At 36.7% G+C, this 12,359-nt stretch overlaps 1 protein-coding gene across 1 annotated transcript in view; it reads right to left on the reverse strand.

Moving 5' to 3' along the window:
• CNTN1 (contactin 1) overlaps nt 1–12,359 on the reverse strand; it is a 225,865-nt gene that overhangs the window by 24,666 nt on the left and 188,840 nt on the right. Inside the window, exons 19-20 of the mRNA XM_026863717.1 lie at nt 9,136–9,370; nt 5,510–5,613 (exon numbers count right to left, since the gene is read on the reverse strand). Of these exons, the coding sequence (XP_026719518.1) occupies nt 5,510–5,613; nt 9,136–9,370 (339 nt within the window). The remainder of the gene's footprint in view (nt 1–5,509; nt 5,614–9,135; nt 9,371–12,359) is intronic.

Below are 12,359 nucleotides of genomic sequence, written 5' to 3' on the forward strand. Positions count from 1 at the left end.
AAGTTGCATATAGACATAAAGAAATAGAAACAAATTCAGATTTTCTTATAAAACCTTTTCTCACAGTGGTTTAGCTTGGTCTCAGCTAAGTCATTAGGAGTCTGAGAGATTGATAATGCCTTCAGAGAACAAGACTATTTTCTTCCTGCTGTTTTGTTTGAGCATTTTACTCTGAACTTTAATATTTTCTTACACTACAGTGTAGACTAAACTCTGCAAATATTTTAACAATATTTTTTAAAAAATGTCTTACAAATTTAATCCTTTTCTACTTCTATCTAGGGATTGAGAAATATTCAGTTATGTTATCTGTACGTGCAGGTCTAGGTATGTGTACCTACCCATTTTCTAAAGTTCTTTGGCTAAATTCATTGAGATTGCATGGTACAACATGGCATCTGAGAAAGTAAATGAGAAAGAACCAGAAAATGCTTAAACTATGGGATAAGTATCAATGTAAGCTTGTAATATCTTAAAACCCAAAGCCAACTAACTGTACATAGAAATTCTGTGAGTTTTTTTTCCTCAAGAAATTGTTCCATTCTACTTTAATTCATTAAGTATTATAAAGCACCAGTTTAAAAGAGAGTAATTGCTATGGAGTGATGCCATTCCATGGGGTCTGTCACATACACACAGTCCTATTCTTCATGGCCTTATGAGATGCAGATAAGAGTAAAACACTGTCAGTCTCTGGGTTTTGTCAGGTTTACAACCATTTGTGTAAGACTACTGCACTAATCTGAAAGAGTGAAAAGCTGTGCCCATTACATTTTAGTTGTGTTTTTATTCTCAGCATTTCTGCTTGTCTTCTGCCTGTCTTCATTTTTGGGTATTCTACATGAGGATCTTTTAAAATTTTTTAGGAAGAGGTTAATGTTGTTAGTAATTTGTCTCTAGGAAAAATCTTGCTCTGTAAGATTTGACTGGTGACATCAGGTATGATGTTATATTATCTTTTAAATAACAACTGCTTTAATCTTCTGTTCTGCTGACATTGGTTTTCCTTGGAAACTTCATTTAAGGAGTAGTTTAGAAGAGCAGATAGTTTGTCAAGCTGTTAATAACACAGTCCTTTTTACAAATTATGGGTAAAACCCTTGTTTGACAAGCCTTTGTTTTCTCTTGTTCATGTTTAAAATAAAGTGCTTGATAAAAATGTTTATTTCTTTTACCTCCGAGCACATACTGTGGCTGAATGAAGAGAGGTGCAGTAGATGATTTCTCTTCACCGATTTCAAATGTGTTTGGACACAGTAACAGCCACTGTCACTACACAGAGGTTACTCTCATTTAAATACTGAAGTCTGTTGTCAATGTTTTTTGCCTCAGTTGTGCACACCAGTGTTAGAGGTTACTCATACCCTGATTATTATAAAAGTGACAGTATCTTAATGTCTTTTCTCACTGTTTCGTGGTGTAGAGAGAATCACATTGTATCTGCAGGCCAAACTGGCTCTGATTTTTAAATATAGCATGCATACCTGCCTTTCAGCAGGCACAAACAAGGTAAGTTTTAGTTATATAAATGTATGTCCTGCAGACTGTTTTGGAAGTTTAATCCACTAGCATCCTAACCATCAGTTTACTGGAATTTAGGCACTCACGTTCATGAAATTCCCACTTATCAAGGTGGCTATTGTACTGAGTCAACAGCCTTTGACCCAAAACGAGTGAGGAATGTGTACCCAATCCATCCTGCAGGCTTCTCCAGCAAGGTGGTAACCTCCACTTGATGAATGGTTACAAACTGGCATGGATCTGAAACCACTGAAGTCATCTCAGCTGCAGGTCTGATTATAATCTTCAAGTCAGAATTTTTTCATAGTATAATTAACAAACTTTTGTAGATAAACTGCTGTTGTTGAATACAACCAGTTGTGTACCACAAGCTGTTAACTAGAAGTGGCTGACTCAAGTTGAGAGGGCATGTACACCAGGAGCTAGAGGATATCATATCTATCTCTGTCCCCAAGTTTAAACAGGTTTCTAGCCTGCAGCAAAGGGACGTCTGTGAAGTTCTAGGTGGACAAAAGTTTATTAGCTACGACAGGACCAATGGTAGCTTTGTTGTTGATATTAACTGGCCATTGAAGACTAATTAATTCATTCTTAGTATGTTCTGTTATATTAAGTACTTGCTTTACATAAAGATGGCAAACACACTTTATATGAAACTTCTGTTAATCATGGGGTATATGCTGGAAGCCTTTGAATACCTCTGACTTGCAAAACTTTCTACAATCCTCCTGTTCATTTGCACTACAGTGATGCTAAAGGCCTTATATAACAAGTAATATACAGCATCAAATAAAACAAGTGAGAACAATGAATGAAAATGTAAATTACTTCACTGAGAGCATATTACATTACAGGCAGAAGTAATTTAAAAATTAAATTAAATTTAAATCTCAAATATTATTGTTCTTGGCTGCAATGTTATGGACTTAACTACTCCAGTGTGCGTTGTGTGTCACACATTCTGAATGTTCTTCTTTACCTCTTCGTTTAATATAGTCATATCAACATATTTGGATAATTGTAACTAGACTTGGAAAAGGAAAAAAATTTGAAGTAAGATGACTCCTTTGAGAGCTAAGGAAAAGTACTGTCTTCTTTACACTATTCCTATATATATCTTCTCACAATTTAAATAATTTAAATGTCTGTTGAAATAACTTGGAAATTTCTTTCACTCTCTTGCCTCTGTGGAAGTGATATATAGAATTAAATGCCCCATTGCTTCAAGAAGTGACATTTCGCCACTTTGCTCAGTAGCTCCTTCTCTTTTTATTAAAGAGCTTGGATAATAACCCTGGACAGTCTTGATTTTTCTGAGTGCTCTGCATTTACCTTGTTAGGGTAATCCATAGGTAATGAATCCCCAGGGCACACAGGAGGGTATTTCACCCCAGCTCTAGATTTTGTTGTAGGAGATAAGAGTGATCAGTGGGAAGGAATGCCTTAACCATCATGAATTAGGACAGCCCTCTGTGCTGGAATCAGGGAGAAACACTCTTTCATGGTCCTCTCCTCTATTCAAATTTTAATATACTGAAATACATCAGAAGTTGTTTCTGCATCATGAAATAACAGGTCTCATATTCATGAAAGTTTTACATAAGAGAGACATAAAAGAGATACTTTACTGATATTAAGAAAGAATGCTAATAGCATATGTCAGTAAACGAGAGACAATGGTGGTGAGTAGTGATAAATTTAGTTTAATAAAACAAACATTTATCTATTGCATAGAAGCAGCAGGAAATATGGATAGTGTCTTTGGTACTGCATGCACTGAAGAGCTGTGGTGTTTAGCAGGCTATTGTAAGAGCTCGTAAATCTTAAATTCTCTGTATAGATGGAGATAGTTCCCATACTTTATCTCTTCTTTAAGTGTGAGCTGAGAATACTCCTCTGTAACGGTAAAATGTATCAGCTTACACTCATCACCATGAGGGCAGTCGTTCTGGCAGTATGCATTAGTGTCAAGAAAATCTGACTCCTCCTGGTGTGAAAAGCATTTGTGTCACAGGTGAAATACCTTTGGGTACTTTGCTCAGGGTACCCCCACCTCTTGAACTTTAGCGTTTAAAAGGTCAATTATGCAATTTTCAGGTAATAATAAAGACCAAAATTAAACTGAGAAGCAGTTCTGGTGATGAGGGATTTTGCTAACCTGAGTTACAGTTGAACAGTTATTAAAAAATAAATATTGGACTATTTCTTGATGCCAACAGAGACAGAGCCTTCTATATTCTGTGTAACAGAGCTCTCCATCCATTCCCAGGGTATCCCACCTTTCTTCAGAACAGCAGTTATTCTCTTTTCAGCCCAAAGATCTCCCATGTTTCTTTCTCACTTTTTTCTATTGACTGTTCCATGAATTCTGTTCTTTCCTGCTAAAACCCCTCCCCTCCTTTCTTTCCCTGTTGTCCACTGACAGCAACTCAGATGGCTTTATGTGAAATAAAGTAAAATTTAAAAAAGACCAAAAATGGGTTGCCTATGGGAATGTTCTCCCACCATGTTCTTACCTCATTTATCCTTACTCCAGCCTTCCTACCCATTCTTTATTACAACTCTCAACATCCATTGTCATGCTCTATTGCTACTGTAATCCCAACCTCTCCCAGCACTCCCTGTTGCTGCTCTCTCCACACCCCCACAAGTCCCCTGGTGTATGTCTGCCAAGTGTCTAGTTATTTAGGGTGCGCAGGCTTCATGCCCAGTTTCCGTGCAAACTGTCCAGCTCAGGAGTGCAACTGCTACAAGGGTGGCTGGCTTGAGCTCACAGATCTGGACACTCCACCCAGCTCTCAGTTATGACCATGAATTTGTCTATCCTATTCTAGTTGCACAATCCCTATGAAACACTAAACCAGTGGGCTGCTTTAGTAAATTAGGAGTTATCGTTGATGTCAGTGTCTTAATTTCAAACTCCAGTGTCCTCTGCTTGCAATTTTAAAACTTTATGTGTGTACTGTGTAGAATCAAACTTTATGTGGGACACTGTGCTAGTTCCCATTGAGATCTTTGCTATGATCTTGTTACGGTATCCCAAAAGTATTACATAAATCTCATGGAGACGGAAACAGAGATCAGGAAATACAGAAACAAGTACTGCTAATTAAAAGAATATTTATTCACAGATTTCAGTTATAAAAATATATTCTGTGAGGTTACTCCACATTTGTATGTGCTCATTTTGGAACACAGAGGCTACCATCAAGCAGCCAACAACTTCAATCACAAAACAAGTCACTAACAAACTAAGGCCCAAATCCCTGTTTTGGAGTGCAGCTAAAGTAAGCCTGCTGTACACTGCAGAGTTTGTCAGCATCTACTGTGCATGAATGATGTTAAGACTTTCCTGCTGGAGTACTACATGGCCATTTCAGACTTCACCAAACCTTGTGGCTGTTGTCTTCTTTATACAAGGACAAGAACAATTTTTACTGGTAGTACTACTTAGTCTTGGACCAGATGAACACACCTTGAAGCTCTTTTTCATGTGGAGAATAGAAACCCTGAACAAAACATAGCTGTCTTGCACAATAGCGCTGTCTCTGCTAACTGGATTATGGGCATTTGTCATGCAGTCCCATTTACTATAGGATTTGTGGGTGAATTATACTAGTAACTGCTGATAATTTAAATGGGCCACAAGTTAGTTACAATTTCATGTCTGTGTTGACAATTACACCTGAAACTTAATTTCAGTATGTTTTGAGAAGGCAGAGGTAGGCATTCAATTATGTAACATAGGCAAGATTATTTCATGAAATAAGGATGACTTTTTTTCAGTTGAATAGTGAGAACATTTGTTGATATGTTTTAGTAATGAAGTACGTAGCACCAAAAATAATCTGTTTCTCAGGATCTGTACAGCAAACAACTAAATAGAAGTGAACGCTAAAAGACAGAATGCTAGACTAGGAATTATTCTTGAATTAAACTACCAAAATTAAATGAATGAGAAGATACATAGTGTCACCTCTGAACTCACCTGATATCCTTCCACAGATTTATCAGAAACGTGGTGCCAAGAAACAGACATTTCAGAAGATGACAAAACTTTTACGCTCACATCTGTAGGTATTTCAGTTGGAGCTGGAAGATGAAACACATGTTAAACACCCTATCTCATCTGGTGATATTGTTATAGTCACTTACACAGGCTCTTCTCACTTCAACATTTTGTATTATTTTCTTAGTATCAGGAAGCCAAGCGTGTTAGTCTTTAATCTGGTTTTACTTGAGTAAACTTTAAATTCAGTGATGATCTGTATGGGAAATGACTCTATAAAACCAAAGCAATGATCCTATTACTTGGCTCAGACTATGTATTTTTATGCTTCGACAGATTCCATGCTGAAATTTGTGTAGATTAAAAGCAGGCTTTAATAAACAGAATGAAGCATCCAATGCTCTTTAACTAAATTGGACAACACCTCACAGATTATATATATATCAGATTTTTTAAGACAGTTACACACAAATAGTCATGTGTGAAATAATCCAAGAGCACCCTTCTATCAGGCATACATCACACAGTTGATTTTGTTTGTGTTCTTAGTTCTGGAGAGCAGCCAATGCAGAATACAGACCATTATAATGTGATATGCTTTTATTTAGGGTTTAGAACATTTAGTACTAGTTTCATTAAAATAAGGTGTTAATTTCACTGCTGCTTGCATTTAAGTGAGGTAAGGAATTAAAAAAGACATAAACTTAGCAATGTCTACAAAAGATAAAGTTTTCCAAGCTAAGAACAGTTCTCTGTCGTGAATCTTTTGAAACAAGTTGCAACAGACAGGCATGGAAGTCTGAGCTGAGGAAAGCTTTCATATACTTAATCTTCCAACTAGGCATCTAGTCAACTATGCATCAAAACAGCCACTGTCAAAAAAAAAAAATCACTTACATCTCTCATGAAAAGTATCCTAGGCAACAAAATAATCTTATATGCAAAGTTACATTTTGTAATTGTCTTTCAATGACTGTTAATAATGCAAATGTCTAATTGAAAAATGATATATTATTGCAAAATTGTTTTCACAATGACAGGAATTTAGATAAGCAAGAGGCCTGTGTACTCATTACTAGCAATCATTACTCACTACTAGCAATGGCAGGTATGACTAGTAGTTGTCAGATATGAAATTTGGCTTAGAACACATGGGAACACAGAAATACCTCTGTCACTAAAGTGAATAAAGATGCCCTCACTTCTAACGAGACACACATAGACATATTACAAAGTACACAACTTAATGGAAATGCTGGTGTTATATTTATGTATGTGTGTATATTTATACATATCCATATGGAATACTCTATGGACATATTGCTTTAAAATCTCACTAATACCTTTGAGAAGTAGTGTTGTCTGATGGTCATGGTATCTCTTGCTTATACAGAGGTACAGAAGTACAGGTGGAGTAGATGTGATCTTTTAAGCTATTCCCGAATCACTGTTAGACTCTTCTCCATTGTATCAATTACAGAATTTGCCAAAATGTTTCTTATTGAAAAGTTCCAACTGCCAGGGATTTTGGTGATACAATAATCTAAACAATATTTCATTTGCTTATGCTTGCTTATGAGCTCCAAATAATTTATATCCCTATTTGGCATTTATGTTCTATAAATATTTTGCAGTCTCTCCTGAGCCAGAAAGATGACATCAGCTGCTTCTCTCCAGCCTTCTAATTCAGTAATACTACCAATAAAAGATACAGTCATGTGGGTCTCACAATATGTTCTCTTCACTGAAAACACAGTGGGCATCACACAATTATCTTCTAAGTGTAACTCTACAAAGTTAAGGCTGGGAGCCAGTAAGCATGCTAGAAGGTACAGAGGTGACTCTGTATACGTCCTGATGCCAGCAGAAAACGCTGCAGAATGTTCTTCAGAGTAACTTCCATTAAACCTATTGGAAAAATTCCTTCTAACCTGCACTGTAGTTCCTGGATTTGATATGGTCAGTAGTCAGGGTCATCATAGCTCTGCACAGGAACTGGTAAATTCTGACTGTTTTGGTGACTCTAGCGCTTGAAACCAAAGACAAGAAGAAGGTTTACTGAGCTTCTATTTCTTTCGTTGGCTGCATCTGGCATCACTTAACCGCAAGTATTGCTATCAGGTGTCTGGACTTTGCTAAAGTCTATGTTGGAACATCAACAGCCACTGAAGTGACTTCTTCATCTGGAAGCTGGCATTACTGCACATTTGCTTTTCCTCTGTCATTTGGTGATACTAGGCTCTGCCACATCTCGGAACTTAGAGAGTTACACAAACACACTACCATCCCTGACGTGGTTAGTATAATCCTACTATAAACATGTGGGTGCTTATCAGTCAACTGTCAATAATGTCTCTGAGAAAGGATGGACACTGAAATGTTATTTGGTAAATAGGCTTTTATTACACCATACCTATTTACTAACTCCTTTATAAGATTGAAAAAAGAACTGTTCTGTTGCTGCAGCAGCTGTTGAAGATGATATCCTAAGGTACACTTTTCTGAGAAAGAGGTTTAGTATTAACCTCAAAATAGCTAAGCATTGCAAGATAGAATCCTGAATTATCAGAAGAAACAAAAGGACTATTTTATCTTTTCTCTGTGTGTGGGTGATTTCTGCACAAAGTTCCCATTAGTAGGAATCATGAACATAAATCTTCCAAAAAAACCACAGAGTAAAGAACAGTCGGAAGTGTGAGAATGTGGCCTTGTTATCATACCCCTCCTCTTGGCTCTTTGGTCTGGATCTGTTAACTTTGTGAAGGAGATTCTGCTCTATGGAAAGAAAAATATGAGCAATTCTTTGGGTTTCTGGCAGCAATCAATAAACCACATTTTTCTAAAACAGGCTTGAGTGATTATGTTGAAATTAGGATGTTGTATATATTTCTTCTGATTTAAAGTAAATCTTCTAGTACTTTCTCTCTCCCGTTAAGTTGGAAATGTCATTTAATCTTCAATCCTAAAGATCACAGCATGTGAAATAATACCAATAAGAATTATGAAAAACATTTTAGTGAAATGTCAAAGAGGTTTTCATTAATTTATTCACTTGATCTAACATCCAAACCGGAATAAAGAATGTCGTAGAGATAATTTACATTATACCCTAAATATGATGGAAATATAATTAGATACAAGTGCACTATCATTCCCTCACAATTTGGGGCTAAATTCTGATAAGGATCTACTAGAATAATAGGCTTTTGTCTGTTAAGAAGAAAAATATTACACATGTCAAATACATGTATTACGATCACAGAGACATTGCAGGATAATGATGTACATATTTTAGGCAACCAGTATGAAGATCATAATTTCTTTTTTTAAATTCTTAAATCTTTTAACAAGTCGTGCAAAGAATCTTGAATGCTTCTGTGTGTTGTTCATTGACAGCGAGTATGACCAAGTGCTTTGCGTCACATAAAGCAGAGTCTGAAGTTACCCAGAACAATTGCAAGTGTTTTATGTGAGCAATATACACCCTTCTTGCTGAAGGCGTATATTGCTATATAAATCAGTGTCAGGGACCAGGTTCTCTACACTGATGTTAGTAGTGCTGATCTGGACCCTCAGTATAAAACTTATCTAGAACCTTTACTCACCATCTTGAGCTGAATAAATGACAGCAGTGAGACTGAATGGTCCATCCCCTTTGTTGTTAAAAGCTTTCACTTTTACTTGATACTGGGTTGAAGGTGGCATTGATTCATCCTTGTGGACATACCGACCAATTTCAGGATTAGTAACTGTAACTCTTCTCCATTCTTTCTCACCAAATGGCTTGAAAGCCACTATATAACCAAAGTTATTGCCATAGTGGTATTCTCTTGACAAAGGCTAAAGAGGCAAAAGATAAAACATTCATTTTTGTAGCCAACTAAACAAATCGATGTCTAATGAAAAATAGTGTATATATATAAATATATATAATATATATTATAATATAGAAATATTATAATTTTATAGAATAATATAGAAAACATCAATATAGAATAATATAGAAAACATCAGTATGTGCATTGTAGAAACATGGGATTGAAGTTCCATTTTATCGTGGTTTGCTCCTCCCCCCTTTAAAAATACATCATCTTCATTATGCAGATCTGCAGTACTAGCCTATCTGCTACTACAATATTGTAAGATCTTGTTCCTCATCCAAACTCAGTGCAAGGTACATCATGTTATCTCCTACAGAAAGAAAGAAACAATTATTCTGTTCTAGAACTGTTGTCAGCTCTAGCTAGCAAGAAAGGCTTTCTTAAGGAATAAGTAATAGTGGACATGTAACACAGACATGCTATGTCAGTATATGGGCCCATGTGCATGTGTGGAGATACGTACTCTTGTGAAACAGCAAGAGAGAAGAAAAAATTTATGTGGCTGGCCCAAGTTATATTCATATACCTAAAGGTGGTCACCTAGGCACCTGGCACAGCTAATGGAGAGAGAGGGACACATTCCAAGAATGATTCATCCTACCACTTTTCACTGATGATAGAGGGGGACCAGTGTCTGGTTTAGACTGCCTACCTAGCTTCTAACTGGTAAAAGTTGAAGTGAAATGACTCCCACTTTCAACCTGAACATTAAAGGTACCTATCTGAAATATTTCTTAAAACTATAGCTGCTTTTATACCTAGGAATACCGGAAAATATAAAATTATGTAAGACAATCTGCTGTAATGAATTTTGCTTCATTTATCAAAGTTCTGCTTTCCATGATCCCTCCTCAGACCACAAAGCCTTTAACAGAACTAACAGACTGTGCACCCAACAGGCCAAAATCCTGTACTTCATCAGTGCATCTGAAGGCTGAACAGAAGCATACTTTGAAAATAAACTTCCTTCATTGCCTTTTCCCATACTGTAAATGTCACAGAGATGAAATAGCTTATTTTGACGCAAAGGTCCTGGAGAAGTGCAACAGAGAGTAATTATTCTCCTTAGGTGTTTGCCCACTACTCTAGCAGTTCAGCAAATGTGTGGAGATATTCTAAGCAAGGATTTATGAAACTTAGATGTTAATAGTGGAACAAGCCAAAAACCCCTTAGCTCACAAATTCTGTTTGTGTTTGTTTGAAGCTAGAATGAAACTCCAAAGATTCTCTGAGAAAGAAAATTCTGGTGAAAATTCACTGAATTTTTGTAATAGAAACATTTTAGTTTTGAGTTCAAAAACATAACATATGGATTAGAACACTAGTATACATAATAGAAGAAGAAAATTAAGGCAATCAAACACAGATGTCAGAACTCAATATTTGAAAAATGACTGATAATGCTGTATGAACAACAAACAAACGTATTTTCTTCATGACAAATCTTCCAAGAATCAGACCAAAGCTTGGGACTTCTGATTTTACTCATCTTAAGGTTAAATGACCACTGTCCCAGGTATACCAGCTATCAGATGCTATTGCATCCTGTCTTCTCTGTTGCTCCTGTAAAGTTTCACCACTCTGCAACATCAGTGGAGAAGTCACAAGAGTAACAATACAGCAGTATTAAAAGCAGGCAGCCTTCATCTGGTTGAGGACAGAAAGCTGGTTCTAGGTGAAGCTCCCCAGACACCAGTGCTTCAGCATGGGATCATCAATGGATACAAGCAAAAACCATCTGTGGGAGTAAGGCCCAGAATCCAACAGGATTTACCATTTGCAGTGTAATGAGTAACGAGTAGGTAACAAGTAGGTTACAGTAATGAGTAGGTTTCCTCTTGCTTGCTGTTCTTTTTTCCTCATACTTAACTGTAACTCTAGCATAACAGTGGCTCAGTTCAATCAAAAACTGGAAAGTGGCCTCAGCACACCATGGCCAGGGTTAGGGGACCCTTCTAGAACATGGTATATGCATGGACAATCTTCTGGACTGAGTGTCTCTTGCTTCTTGGGTGGGTATTCTAACCATGACTTGCAGAAGTTGCTGCAGAAGAACATGTTGCAGAACCATGTTGCAGAAGACCACTGACAGATGCAGCTGACAGCAGGTCTCTACATACATAACTTCATTGCCTTTTCTTGTGAAAACAGGTGAAATGCTGACGTATGTCAAATCTGGATTATAATGGATCTTTAGACAGTGGAAAGATACCCATCTACCTACAACATGACTTCTGAGAACACATGAATGACAAGTATAATTGGTAATTAAGATGATTGCCAAAAGATCAAATTCAAGAAACCCCTCATGTCAAAAAGAAGATGGATATTTGTGTCACTAACCACAAGCTACTAGGTGAAGACTCTTAACTACAAATCAGCTATGAAAAAAGAAAAGAACAAACTAGATAATCTATGTGCTTAATTTTTTGTGTCAGAATGTACCTATTGGTACAGAAGAATGTACCTACTGGATGAGGTATAACTCGTGTTTTAGCTTGTTTTCTATCTCAGGTCTAACTGGACATCAACTGAAAACTGAATACTTAGTTTCCCAGAACAGCTAATGTACCTTTATGTATCTAAGTTTAGGGAACCTTGCAATTCAAAAGTGGAAGACTTCACGGACTGGGTCACTTTTGATAGCTCGTCTTCTAAATTGATCACTGTATGTAGCTGCTTAAAATAAACCAGAACCGTATCTCATATGCCAAAGTAAGCAGCCTGGATACAGCCCTAGTCTCAGAATGATTTTCAGCCAGAGCAAACTTTACAAAGCCAGGACTAGCATTTAAAAATTATATTCTGTAAGGTCTTAAATAGAATTTTGAGAGCAGTTTGCCCTCCAAGTGGCCAAATAGTTTGTAGTATCCACTAAAATCTTTGAAAAACAAAACATAAGAGAGAAAGACAAATGGTGAAAAATAAGGAAGAATGGGCATGCCACT

Source organism: Athene cunicularia (genome assembly GCF_003259725.1).
Source record: "Athene cunicularia isolate RWA chromosome 1 unlocalized genomic scaffold, athCun1 chr1_part2, whole genome shotgun sequence".
NCBI lineage: Eukaryota > Metazoa > Chordata > Aves > Strigiformes > Strigidae > Athene > Athene cunicularia.